Genomic DNA, 14,523 nt, shown 5'->3' on the forward strand with positions numbered 1-14,523 from the left:
ACCTCCCTCAAATCCCCCCACCCCAGCACACCCAATTCTTATCACCCTTCCTGCAGTATTTTCTTTCCCTTCCATAGATCAAGATCCAATTGCCTCCCCCAGTCTCCTCCTATGAGAAGGGAAGGAAATCCACAAGGACAGGGACTGTCTTTTGTCCTCTGTAGATCCCCAAGAATAGGACACGACTGAGCAACTGAACAAGATCCTCAATGTGTAGCACAGTGCTAGGTAAGTGCCCAACGTGAACTTGTTCCATGGACAAAGGAATGCCTCAGTCACCCCAAGGGATGTCTCTCCGAGTCATTCAGAGCAGGAACTATCCATCGCCTTCACTTGGCTGCTCGCAGACCGTCTGCTTAGTTGGCTTTTCCTGCTGTAAAGAGTGCAGACTTTGGAGTCCAATAGCCGCTGAACAAGCGGCCAGGCTCTCCCACTTCTGGTCTGTGTGAACTGTGGCCGCTCAGGGTCTGTCACTTACCACTGGCTTTGTGACATGTAAGGAAGAGACAGCACTGGGGAAGAGTTCGGGAGACCTAGCACGTACTACCCATACAGTGTTAGGATCACAAGTCTTACGTCATAAGAAGAGAGGATTATTGTCTTGGAGTTTTTTGCATCCTCTAGTTCTCTACCAGCTCCCTCCAGGCTCCTGTGCATTGCCAAGAACTGGAAGAATGGAAACTGAGTCTTGAACAATTAATGGGCCTGAAGGATACCCGGGAAGGTATTGGGTGTATGTGGAAGCCCTGCTCAAGGAAGGTGTCACCCAGACAATAGGAAACCAAACAGATGGCTCTGGCGGGCTCAGATCTCTTGTTTAGATTTTGATCAGGTGCTTCTTTACACCAAGAAGTGTGGGGAAGAAATGGCTCATCTGACCTTTTCACTCTAGTCGGCAAGCTGTTTTGTGACAAGACAATGAGGTAAGGTTACACCAGGGATGTGCAGGGCTCAGAGAGACTGGGGAGTGCCAAGCGGAGACAGCCCCTGAGAACAGCCTCTTCTCCTTGTGTCCCTTCTGTGACTGATACTGAGAAAACTTTTCTTTTAAAAAAAAAAGCACAATAATACCTGAAACTAATATATGTCAACTGTATCTCAATTTGTTTGGAAGAAGGCAACACAGTGGAATAACTTCTAAAAGCAAAAGATATGTACAAACCTGTATGTACACTCTGAAACCTCATTCATTCATTCAACAAATAATTACCGACACCAAATATGCGCCAGGAACAATTCCAGGTGCACAATTCCAGCCTGTGAACTCAACAAGACAAAAAGCCCCTGGCCTCAGGGAGCTCTTGTTCTAGTGGGAGGAGACTGATGGTAGACAGGAGAAATAAGTGAAATATATGTTAGACGGTGAAAAGCAATACAGAGGAAAATGAAGCAAAGAAGGAAGAAAGGGTTACCGCCTCAAACACGGGGTTCAAGAAAGAGCCTCATTGAGAGGGTTACATTTGAGCAGAGATTTGAAGACACAAAGGAGTGAGCCATGCAGTTGCGGGGTGGGGGGCGGGGGGGGGGAACTACTGTTGATGACAGACAGTGCAAAGGCCCTGAGGCGTGAGTGTGCCTGATGTGTTCTAAGTACAGTCAGGGCAAGAGGTAAGGGGTGGGGCAGGGGGTGGGGGTAAGGGAGGCAGATTGTGGAAGGCTTGTAAGTTCGAGAAAAGACTGGCTTTCACCCTGTGTAAAAATGGGAAACTACTGGCAGATAATGAATAGGAGTGATGGTCTCTAACTGAAATTTTAAAAGCCATCACTCTGACTGCTGAGTGGAGAAAAGATTGTGTTGGGGGAAAAAAAGAGAGATAAGACTGTGTTGGGGGAGGGGCAGAGGAAGCAGGGAGACCAGAGGGGAGGCTGTTGCAATCAATACTGATGTGAAGACACTGGGCGGGGGGGGGGGGGGGGGGGGGAGTCTTTTGGGAAAACTCCCCTGGGAACAGAGGAGGTGCATCGGTGTGTCTGAGTGCCAAACCACAGAAACAGGTGTTCCTCTTAGCCTTCAACTTGCCCAGGTATCGTAAATCTGCAGGGCTTTCGGCCTGTTACATGCTCCTCTAATTACAGAGCCCACTAATGATTATCTAGACCTTGGCCAATTATCCCACAGGATCCTGTGCTGGCCACCATTTATGGTTTTCCTCAGGGGGAACAGATTCAACTCTTCAGGCGGGTCCCGGGTGGTCCCAGCAGTGACACCTGAGCTCACAGGGACCCAGGCACGTGTTCCCTCTTCCTGGTGTGGACAGATCCACACCCAGACCTCTGCCTGGCTCTCGTACCTTGAGTTGGTCCCGGGTTAGAACATGAGTTTGTTTAGGACACTTTCCCTCCCAACCCGCCTGGAATGTCAGTATAATTACACTTTCAGAGACCCAGAAAGTCGAAAAGACAGAAAGGGAAAAAAAAGTGCAGTTCACCTAGCATTTTTCTGAATGAAAATCAAAAGGGACAGAGGCTGAAAATGGCTCAGAGGTGAAAGACAAAAGAGGTCCTCAAAAAAAAACAGGCTGAATTCTAGCATCACAACTAAAAGTAGTGAAATGCAAAAGGTGTGAAGATCTGTTTTTCTAAGGGGAGAAGGAATTCGCCTCAAAAAGGTGAATTAGCAGGCTTCCCTGGTGGTCCAGTGGTTAAGAGTCCCTCTTGCAATGCAGGGGACTCGGTTCAAAACTACTAGAACCGTGAAACTACTAGAAAACTACTAGTTTCTACTAGTGAACTACTAGAAAGCTGAAACTACTAGAGCCCATGCACCTAGAGCCCAAGCTCAAAAAGAGCAGTCACCACAAGGAGAAGCCAGAGCACCACAATGAAAAGCAGCCACCACTTTCTGAAACTAGAGAAACCCCGCACATGGCAGCACAGACCCAAGGCAAACAAAAGAAAAAATAAAACAATTTTTTTTTAAAGGTGAGTCAGTTTCACTGGAGATGCAGTGTGGCGACAGGGCGGTCGAGGGGTGTGGGAAAGGGCACAGGTTTCAGAAGATAAAAGTCCAGCCCTGCCACTACCTGGCTGGGTGAGCCGACAAGCTGTCCAGCTTCTGAGTCTGTAGGAGATAACAACACTTCCTGCCTTGGGCCACCAGGAGCATTATAGCTCAGCTGTCAGGTCTGTGAGGACCCCACTTTTGCAGGTCCCACTCAATACTGGTTAGAAACAAACACTTGTATTTTTATTTGTTGGCCACCTCCAGATAAATACCCTCAGCATAGCCCTTCCATCATGTTCTCCTCCAGTGTGTGGGGTCCCTGTAACACCTCTGCACCTACTGACACGAGATTAAGGGGAAAGGAGCACTGCCCTTTTATTTTATTTATTTTAGTACAAATTCCCATTTATACTGGTGCCTGCTGTTCTCTCAGCCTCCAGACCTGAAATCCCCAAATGCCGCCAAGATGATGCCACTTCTGGGTCTTTAGAAACTAACGCTCTTCTAACCAAGAATTAATTTTCCTTCTCCAACTTGCTTCTCTTTCCCCTCTCTTCCCAGGAAAGGACCGCCATCTCACTCACCAAGGTCCAGGGGTATAACTGACTGCTGCTCCAATCCTCTGAATATTTTCCCACACCAATAACTTTCTCCAGTAAATGGGAATAGCCACTGGTGGGGGGCAGGGAGTCAGAGAATTTCTGGAATCTCCCTGAAGACCCTCAGCTCTGGGTGCACAGTGGGGAGAGGTTTGTGTGCTGGCTGCTTCCCAGCGCCCCCCCATCTCCATACCCATCACCCCTAGAGGTCTCCTTCACTGGCAAGGCGGAAAGATCAGTCTTATCCTTCTAGATCAAGGGTGCCCTTGGATCCCTGGACAACAGATGCCCACACCCTGGCTGGCACTGGGTATTTACTCATCAAACATTTGGGATCAAGCCACTGGAGTCATCTGGGGTGATGAATCAGGTAGACTTTTGGGGAGCTTTTTAAAATGCCCTGTCAGAACTGCCCCTTTCAGAGACTGTAGCTCAGGGAACCTGCAGGGATTTTTGAGGTAATCTGATGCTTAACCAGGGTCTCAGGGGCTGGGGCATAGCATTTTTTGAAACCGAGGAAAAGACAGGCATCCTTAAGCCACGTGTATTATGAAATATGTTTCAAAACCAAGCAAAGGCTGCCAGGTTCAAGGTTATCCTCATTTTCTGGCCCCTGCCCTGACCCAGTTGTTCCTTGCCCACTGACCCCTCCCACCCCAATTCTGAACAGTATTTGTGGGCAGGTCCACAGGCAAGCCCACCCCAGCCTCCCCTCCGACCCCCCAGAACACTGCACATCGGCAAGCAAGAAAACACTGCAGCATTTCCTTTCCTAGCAAAGGGCACTTCGGTCTGGTCACTGTTTGCTGTTTGCAGAGCAGTGTTTGCTTTAACACAGAAACAGAGTGAGTGAGGGAACTGGTTTGGCTAGTTTGCTGCGTGGGAGAGCACGCAGGGAAACGTTTGAACCAAAGGCAAAACAAGGGAGAGACTCAAACAGAAGGCACCGAATACTCTAGGGGCTTTAATGTGTCACCTTCATTGGGCACCTGATACACAAGATGACACGCGAATTATTACGCCCATTTAACAGAAAGGGAATCTAAGGTTTAGAAAGTCCTGGGCCAACGTCTCTCAACTGGCAAGGAATTCCTGATTCCAATCTAGGCAGTCTGATTCAAGAATCTTCTCAATATTCTTGGGGCTTGAGAGGTGAGGGAGTGGAGGATTGAGGTTGATATGAGGAAGGAAAGGGAAGAGGAAAAATAACAGAAAGAGGGGGCTTAAAACGCTCCCAACAGTAAAAAGCAAAAGCTGAAGTATATAAAAGGAAAACTTCAATTGGTAACAGAGAAAAGGAGAGAGGGGGGAGGGAGAAGAAGAGAGACACAATTCTTTTTTAAATGGACCAAAGACAAAAAAAAAATTTAAATGTCTAATAACTGCCCTTCCATTTCCAGAATCGGGTTTGAGGTCTGCCCTCTGTGTCCTCCCTGGCTTTCAGAGGGAAGCACTCAGTACCCTGTATCTGTGGACACACTTATCACTGTACCCCCAGAGCCACTGGCTGGGCATGAAGCCCTCACAAGCATCTTTTAGAAAGTTCCAACAGACCCCACTCTCCCTGACAATTACAATCAATACCAGAGGCTAGCCCCAGGCCACAGTTTGAGATGAGAAAAATAAACCAAGGGGTGAGAGGTAGTGAACATTCATTCATTCATTTGTTTAAAATAATATGAGTGCATACTCTGTCCTTAAGAAATATGAGCCATTTAATGACTCTTCCCTGTATCCTTACATCCTTCTCACTTTTATGTTCAACCCACATCGGCTTTATTCATGACTGTAATCCCAGATCCAGCCCAATGCTGACACTCAATCTGCACTCAACTCACATTTGTTGACCAGAGAATCCAAGTGAAGAAACAAATATGCAAATTTAACCCTCACAACAATTCTGTTTAAGTATTATTGCCAGTTTTACAGATGAGGAAACAGGTCCATAGAAGTAACATGACTTACCCAAGGTCACACAGCTAGACTAGTCAAAGCTATGGTTTTTCCAGTAGTCATGTATGGATGTGAGTTGGACCACAAAGAAAGCTAAGTGCTGATGAACTGATGCTTTTGAACTGTGGTGTTGGAGAAGACTCTTGAGAGTCCCTTGCACTGCAAGGAGATCCAACCAGTCCATTCTAAAGGAGATCAGCCCTGGGTGTTCATTGGAAGGACTGATGCTAAAGCTGAAACTCCAATACTCTGGCCACTTGATGCAAAGAACTGACTCACTGGAAAAGACCCTGATGCTGGGAAAGACTGAAGGCAGAAGGGGACGACAGAGGATGAGATGGTTTGATGGCATCACCCACTAGATGGCAGGAGTTTGAGCAAGATCCAGGAGTTGGTGATGGACAGGGAAGCCTGGCGTGCTACAATTCATGGGGTTGCAAAGAGCTGGACATGACTGAGCAACTGAACTGAACACAGCTAGTAGCAGAAATTCAAGTCTGGTCTTTCAACTCCTGGAACTATCCTTTTTTTTTTTTTTTTTAATTTTGATTGCTTTATTAAAATGTTCCTCATAGAATTCTTTACAAAAACATTATGTCCTAAAAAAGGCATTCAACAAATATCAAGACCTTCTATGTATAGGACATTGATGGAAAAAGCAAAGGAATCTGTGTTCCTGATCCTTAAAGTGAAGTCACTCAGTCGTGTCCAACTCTGTGACCCCATGGACTGTAGCCTACCAGGCTCTTCCATCCATGGGATTTTCCAGGCAAGAACACTGGAGTGGGTTGCCATTTCCTTCTCCTTCCTGGAACTATCCTAATCAGCCCTAGCCCAACCACCTCCTTGAAAGCCTACAGCCCTGAATGGAGATGGGAGTGGAGGCAAAGTGGAAACCCAGGAAGTCTGATTGTGATGGTTGCCTCTAAGGGATTTTTGGGTTTTGGCAGCTTCTGGGAGATGTGAGAGCTGATTATTTCAGAGTCTGGCATATCTGAGGCTGGAAGGAGCATTCCGGAAAAAGGTTCACCCAATAAAAAGCCCCAAAAAGCAAACAGGTATTTCCCTAGCAGAGGGGAAAGGTAGTTCTAGTGGCCAGTAGAGAAGCAGCAGTCATCAGTCTTCCTTAGGTGGCCTTCCTCATGTCTTCTCTGCCACTTCTCGTGATACACAAAGGCAAGGACAGGATGATGGTCCATTAATCTCCTTCCCCAGGATCTGGGCACCAACCCTCATCACAGAGCCAGTAAGTGGAAGTGACCTCTAGGAGTTTGAGGGGCAGGGAAGTACAGGCTTCCATATTTGTTTTTTAAAGCCTGGTTTAATTAGGGGGCCTGCATACTGTTTCCATCACCTTTCAGCACATCTTTTAGAAGGAGGGGGAAATGGGTGTATTTAACCCGCACAGGTGGGTGCCTGTGAGCAAGGGCCATCCATCAAGCAGAGAGAGCTCAAATGCAAAACATAAGCCCTGTTTGCCTAAAGCCAGGTGGTGGAGAAAGCGAAGCAAAGAAACAATCAGTTTGAAAGCCTGCCTGGTTTTTTTTTTTTACCACCACCCCTCAATCAACTCAAAGCTGAATGCACTAGGATAATACTCCTGAGACCCGAAACTAACGCCTAGGTTTCAAAAACAAGTTTGTATTAAAAAAAAAAAAAAAAGGAAACTAATCAGAAACTCTAAAGACAAATTTAAAATTGTGCTTTTGTTTTTTGTTTGTTTGAACATTCTCCATTCTAAAACCTGGAGAGAAACCAAAGTAATAAATACAAAACTGAGTGAGATGGTGGGGTTCAGCCATTTCACAGGGCACAGGAATGACCCAGAAAACTACACCCCAAGACCCCCTGAGTTTGGTCAAAACCCTATTCCTGACATTCTTCAGCCACCTGTGGACATAGCATCACAGTCTCCTCATTCTCACACTCCCATGCAGCAAATTTCCCACGGGGCCAATGTTTAAACCTGGCACTAATATCCCAAGCCTCCATCTTCCTGGACTGTCCAAAGGGAATGAGGCTGCCTCCCCTAAATCCTGGTTGCCTTTTTAAAATCACAAAGCCAGTTCCCTCAAGTTGCATGTTTTTACCAGAAGGGCACTTTCATCCTGGGGCAAGTCCACAGTGGGTTGGAGAGACCTTAGGTTCCAAAAAGGCCAAAAAAATTAAATGTCAGGAAATCTGTTGAGTGGGGCTATGCGTGTGTGTTTCTGTGTGTGTACTCAGTTATGTCTGACCCTTTGGACTGTAGCCCGCCAGGCTCCTCTGTCCATGGGATTTGTCAGGCAAGAATACTGGAGCAGGTTGCCATTTCCCCCTCCAGAGGATCTTCCCCACCCAGGGACTGAACTCAGGTCCCCTACATGGGCACATGGATTCCTTACTGCTGAGCCACCAGGTGTGTAGACATAAAGGGAACTGGAACCAACATCGTGAGCACCAGGATTCCAAAGGCTGCTTCTCTCATCAACACCACCAGCAACAGGCTCCCTCCACCTCCCACCAGGTCTGGTCCACCTCCATCACCACCAGCCCCCTCGGGGTCCAGTTCTATCACTACCTCTGCTCTCCAGGGCACACAGGGAGGACTTCACAATGCACACGAGCCCCAGATACACTTTTTTTTTTTTTTGAGATTGAGAGGAGGAAGGAATGGGAGAAAGGCCAGCTGTTGATCCCTGAGCAGACTATGGAATTGCCTTATGCAGCAGTTTCCCCATCTCAAAACAGAAATAACAATGGTGCCCACCGTCATAAGGTTCAATGAGGTGAAATATGACACACCTGCCCCAGAGTCTGGTTCAAAAGTGAATAGGTGTGGCTATTATTATTAATAATAATATATAATATTTGTATTATTATCATGTAATAATATTATCATGTAACAATAATATGTCAGATACAAGAACTTGGTGGTGGGGGAAAAAAACTAGACTAGGCTACCTTTGGTGTTACCAGATGTCTTGGTGAAAGAAAACAAAGTGACCAATATTTGTGTCGCAACACCTCACACACAGATGTACACAGTTTCTAAACTCTGCCCTGAATTCAAGGTTCAGTCAACTTTGCCTCCTCCCAGAATCCAGTCTTTGCTCCCCACTGATACCCATCCCCGGCCACCCACACTGCCACCTAAGTGCCCATAGACCAGTGTCCTCTAAGCAGGTCCTGGGACATTTCGGGACATTTCTCATCAACCTACTGGAATGGGAAATACCAATGGGAAAGGGTGGGGTATTCCTTTAAATACGCAATCACTCCTGGGGTCCAGCACAGGGCCGGGCAGAACATCAAGCTGAGATGGGCCGAGAAATGGGGGACCCACTGCAAAATCAAGCAGAAAACACTTCATTTTTTCCTTTTTGACCCAATAGAAAGTTCCACACAACACAGATGGGCCTCAGAAAAACAAATATGTTTAATCAATCAAGCTGCAGTTCGTCTGTTAAAAAAAAAAGTCACCTACTGTTGGAACAACTTCCAAAGTTCAAAAAAAATTTTATAGCATGATTGCTGCATTTTTCACGTGGCCAAAGCCTGGAAGAATAAACAGTGAACTCCCTTGGGGTATTGTGGGTGAGTCCTCCTTTCAAAAAATGTTTCTTTTATTGTTATGATACTTGTCCAATCAACTAAATCAAGAGGGAGGAGAAAGTCCTTTGGTAGAAAATAAGCACCTGGAGATTAGTGAAACCAGAAGAGAAACCAACCTTCCTTGCTCTTACTCCCGGGCAACAGCAAAGTGAAACAAACCAAAATCTAGAATCCTGATTATCACAGTGATAAGACCCCGAAGTACAGTGTTTTTCATTCCCTGAGTCAGGGCTACCAGGCTTTAAAAAAAAAACAAAAAACACACCAAAAACCCACACATACACATGCGCGCGACACTATTCCTTGGGGAAACAGTGCCTGTATAAAACTATTTTCATCTCTATAACCAAAGCCACAACCTAGTAACCAAGATAGGACTCCTCAGTCATCCCAGAGATGCTGAATGGGAAGTCAGAACCTAGATCAGATTCCCATTTTGACCCTGGGGCCAGGGGACTCCACCCTCCTGAGCCTCCCATTTGCTCATCTTTAAAAAAACGGGAATTACCACCTCCCCCACCACCCACTTCCCACACATCAGATTTTAGACGTTGGAAAGGACAAACTGTCTTATAGTGGTCAGGATAATATGGGACACACTGAAGGCCCCTAATAAGTGTCCCCCATAACTAAGTCATCCATACAAGACAGCCCCTCAAACCCAACGCTCTATCCTGGCAAAAGTTTAGATCCCCGCATCTGTGTATCGACAAAGGGTGTCACCTGAGCCAGGAGAGACGGTGCTCGCCCAGGCCAGCCCCCGGGCGTAGGAGCGCCATTTCTCCGACCCTGCCCACTTCCACCCCACCCGGCTCAGGGACACTGGCGGCGCGCCCTCACCTCTGCCCAGGACTCGCCCTCTCTCCAAGTTCCGCCAGGGCACGGTGAACGTGTAACTCTCAGCGCCAAAGCCAGGAATGCAGGGCTCCAGCTCCTGGCAGAGCCACGATGAGACCTGGGGTAGGGGAAAGGTATGAAACCGGGGTGACTTGGGGGCGGTCCCCTCCTACCCACACCGAAACCAACAGGGCCTCCCTTCCCTCTCTGCTGGCACAGGACACCCCACCACCACCCCACCACCACCCCCATTCTCCCGCATTTCCCCCACCCCCATTTCCCCCCATTCCTCCCAGAGCAGCCAGCCAGCCACGTCAAACTCTTTCATTCGGAAACCTGTGGCCGCCAAGCCTCCAGGACTTAGGAGGGAAGCCTGCTGTCTCACCTTCTCCAGCCTCAGCCCCCCTTTCCTTTCAGTCTCCTTCTCAGTTTCATTGGAGGCATCTTTACTCTTCCCAACTCCACTCTCCCTGTACCGGGACCGCTGGCACTGCTAAGTCCGGTTCCTCAGACCGCGGGCGCTCCAACCTCTTTACATCCTTTTTTATCCCGGGGGGGTGGGGGGCATACCTATTCACTACCCTTTACAGGGCAGGTGTCTTTATCTACTGGTTCCGCTTTCCTTTCCTCGTTCCCACTACTCCCGGCTCCGCCCGGACTTACACCAGGGCTCCCCATCCCATACCCCGACGCCCACCCTGCTCCATACCCTCTACTCCCCGCCCGTCGCCCACCCGAGTACCCGGAGGCTGCAGCGAGGCGCGCCCCCACCTCTGGCATTTGCGGGAGGCCGTCCGCAAAGCCGCGCTCGCCCTTCACCCTCACTGGCTGCCTCTCCCACTCCCTTCCCCATGGAGTCCTGAACGCGGCGCAGTTTCCGGGCTATTTAGGCCCTTTGGACCCAAACTTTTTTGGAATAAGAGGGAGCACAGGACGACAGGAGAGGAAGAGAGGAGAGTTTGAGGGCTGGGGCGCGGCTTAAGGGGCCGGAAGGCATCCCGCGTAGCCAGGGGACCCAACGTACCTGCAGCAGCAGCAGGAGCGCAGAGAGGTTGCGGCACCGAGGGCCCATGGCAGGCCGGGCGGGGGCTGAGTAAGATCTAGCTGAGCTGGGCCGGGCTAGAGTCTGGCAGAACTTCTTGGAACTCACAGGTGCTCTGAGGCTCCGGACGCCACTGAGCTGCGGGGCGCCGCGGGAGCCAGGTGAGCCTCGACGGCCCCGCCCCCGGCACCAGGATTGGCTGAGGATGCACCTGCCGGCCGCAACCAATGAGCGGCGCGGCAAGGCCTCCGCTTCCTCCGCGGACTTGGGCGGACGCTCCGCCCCCGATCCCGCCCCGGAGCCGCGAGCAGACCGGGTGACCTGAGAGTAGTCAGAGTAATGCAATGGTAGGGGCTCCACGATTCCTATTACCATTAGGTTTGAATACCAGCCTCGCGGTGGCTCACTAATATCTGGGGCCAGAAAGGATTTTACCCTTTAACTACTTCTGTCTTTTAAACTTCAGATCGCCATCGGTTCTTGAATCGACAAATCAGTTCACTGGGCAGAATCTTCCCTTTCAAAGCTTCAGTTTCTTCACCTACTAAATGGTTAAATAATCACAAACGCCTTCCTGTGTTGTTGTGAAGTTGTCATACAATTAATTAAGACCAATGTTTCGTGCACCACAAAAGCTCTATGCAGATGTGAGGGACAATAATTAATAACGATTGATACTGAGCATTAAAAGTTACTGTGCCCAGGTTCTGTGCTAAGCATTTGACATTAACCATCTTATTTCATTTCATCTCAAAACAACACAAGAGTTGTGCTATTATTCCCATTTAATAGAAGGACAACCCAGGCATAAAGAATTTGAGGCCACTAGGAAGTAGTAGTTGGAGAAGGAAATGGCAACCCACTCCAGTGTTCTTGCCTGGAGAATCCCAGGGACGGGGGAACCTGGTGGGCTGCCGTCTTTGGGGTCGCACAGAGTCGGACACGACTGAAGCGACTTAGCAGCAGCAGCAGGAAGTAGTAGGGGGCTTCCCTGGTAGCTCAGATGGTAAAGAATCTGTCTGCAAGAATAATTCGCTTCAATGTCCCATACAAGGGACATTATCTTTCCTTTTACCCTGGGTTCGATCCCCCAATCGGGAAGATCTCCTGGAGAAGGGAACAGCAACCCACTCCAGTACTGACAACAGAACTCCATGGACAGAGGAGCCTGGTGGGCTACAGTCTATGGGGTCGCAAAGAGTGGGACACAACTGAGCGACTTTGAAAGATAGAAGACTGGAACCCACCTCCACCACCTGTTCTTCTGTTGGCTTCACCTCATGTAGCCCCACATAATCTTCCGGCTGGAGCTGCAGGTTTCAATCTGTCCTTTAATGTTGACAGGAAGAGATCCATCAGAGATCAGCCAAACCTGTCATTTGCGAATAACTCGCTTCAATGTCTCATGTAAGGGACATTATCTTTCCTTTTACCCTTGAAGCATGATCAGAACTACAGTGTGTTTAAAAAAAAAAAAAAAGAACTACAGTGTGTTTAAAAAGAAATGGTAATTATGTGATATGATGGGGGTGTTAGCAATGAATTAGGTATGTGTTAGCTAAGTGTTTCAGCTTTAGCATAAGTCCTTCCAAAGAACACTCAGGATTGATCTCCTTTAGAATGGACTGGTTGGATCTCCTTGCAGTCCAAGGGACTCTCAAGAGTCTTCTCCAGCACCACAGTTCAAAAGCATCAATTCTTTGGCGATCAGCTTTCTTCACAGTCCAACTCTCACATCCATACATGACCACGGGAAAAACCATAGCCTTGACTAGACGGACCTTGGTTGGCAAAGTAATGGCTCTGCTTTTTAATATGCTATCTAGGCTGATGCTGGGAGGGATTGGGGGTAGGAGGAGACGAGGACGACAGAGAATGAGATGGCTGGATGGCATCACCGACTCGATGGACATGAGTTTGAGTGAACTCCGGGAGTTGGTGATGGACAGGGAGGCCTGGCGTGCTGTGGTTCATGGGGTCGCAAAGAGTCGGACACGACTAAGCGACTGAACTGAACTGAACTGAACTAGCTAAGTGTTAGTTATTATCGTAGTAATCATTTTGCAATATATGTGTCAAATCAACATTTTATTTCTGATAAATTTATACAATATTATATGTCAATTATATCACAATAAAGCTGGAAATGCTGGAGAAGGGACAGGCTACCCACTCCAGTATTCTTGGGCTTCCCTTGTGGCTCAGCTGGTTAAGAATCTGCCTGCAATGCAGGAGACCTGGGTTCAATTCCTGAGTTGGGAAGATCCCCTGGGGAAGGGAAAGGCTACCTACTCCAGTATTCTGGTCTGGAGAATTCCATGGACTGTATAGTTCGTGGGGTTGCAAAGAGTCGGACACGACTGAGTGACTTTCACTCACTTACTCAAAGCTGGAAATGGGTTTCCCTGGTGGCTCAGGTGGTAAAGAATCTGCCTGCATTGCTGGAGACCCAGAGACCTGGGTTCAATCCCTGGGTCAGGAAGATACCCTGGAAAAGAGAATGGCAACCCACTCCAGTATTCTTGCCTGGGAAATCCCATGGACAGAGGAGCCTGGTGGGCTGCAGTCCATGAAGTCACAAAAAAAGTTGGACACAATTGAGCATCTAACACACAAATACACAAAGCTGGAAAAATACAATAACAACAACAATAACAAAAACTATAGTGTGAAGCTATATGACTTTGGGCAAGTCAGTATTTTCAGATGAAATGGGTCCTTAGGAGCTAATATAAGAAAATCACTGGGGCTTTCCTGGTGGCTCAGTGGTAAAGAATCTGCCTGCCATCACAGGAGACACAGGTTCGATCCTTGATCTGGGAAGATCCCACGTGCCTCGGAGCAACTAAGCCCTGTGGGCCACAACTACTGAGCCTATGCTCTAGAGTCATGGAGCCGCATCTGCTGACGTCTGCGCATCCTAGAGCCTGTGCTCTGCAATAAGAGAAGCCACCGCCAAGAGAAGTCCGAGCCCCACAACTAGAAGTAGCCCCCATTCAGCACAACTGGAGAAAAGCAACGAAGACCCAGCACAGCCAAAATAATAATAATAATAATAATAATAAAATTATAAAAAATATTATAGAAGGCTGAATAATATTTTTTTAAGAAAGAAAATCACTAAGCAGAGTACTTGGCACCTGGTAGCAACTGCTCAGTCAGTGCTGAGTGTGGAGGTTGTTCACTAGAAAGAACCAGCCCGTATCCCCTATGCTCATGGGGAAGACCATGTTTAGAATATTTCACCCAGAGTTAAAGCTGAATCTGAGCCCACTGCGGCTACTTTCTCACCCCAGAGAAGAGGCACTGTCTCAAATCAAGACATTGTTTCAGGTCAGTATAGCTCCCTAGCCCCCAACTGTCCCGTCCATTTTAATGGGTTTCTGAGCACACGCCCAGGCCATTTGGATTTGTGCCTCTTAACCCACCAAGAGGTTTGGAGGATAAAGGCTCCAATATTTCCTTTCCCACTGGGGCTCCAGCAGGACTGCACATTAACCAAGATAATGGAAATACAGAGAGGCGTTTCCCCCATGGGGTGGCTCATCCGTTTA

The 14,523-nt window shown here is 48.1% G+C and overlaps 1 protein-coding gene across 1 annotated transcript in view; it reads right to left on the reverse strand.

Moving 5' to 3' along the window:
- Positions 1–11,116, reverse strand: part of CDH1 (cadherin 1) — a 79,054-nt gene extending 67,938 nt beyond the window's left edge. Inside the window, exons 1-2 of the mRNA XM_055412437.2 lie at positions 10,952–11,116; positions 9,931–10,045 (exon numbers count right to left, since the gene is read on the reverse strand). Coding sequence (XP_055268412.1) covers positions 9,931–10,045; positions 10,952–10,999 — 163 coding nt within the window. The 5' untranslated portion in view covers positions 11,000–11,116. The remainder of the gene's footprint in view (positions 1–9,930; positions 10,046–10,951) is intronic.
- Positions 11,117–14,523: the final 3,407 nt, after the last annotated feature.

Source organism: Moschus berezovskii, chromosome 22, assembly GCF_049115385.1.
Source record: "Moschus berezovskii isolate FMDL1 chromosome 22, NW_MosBer_1.0, whole genome shotgun sequence".
Classification (NCBI taxonomy): Eukaryota; Metazoa; Chordata; class Mammalia; order Artiodactyla; family Moschidae; genus Moschus; species Moschus berezovskii.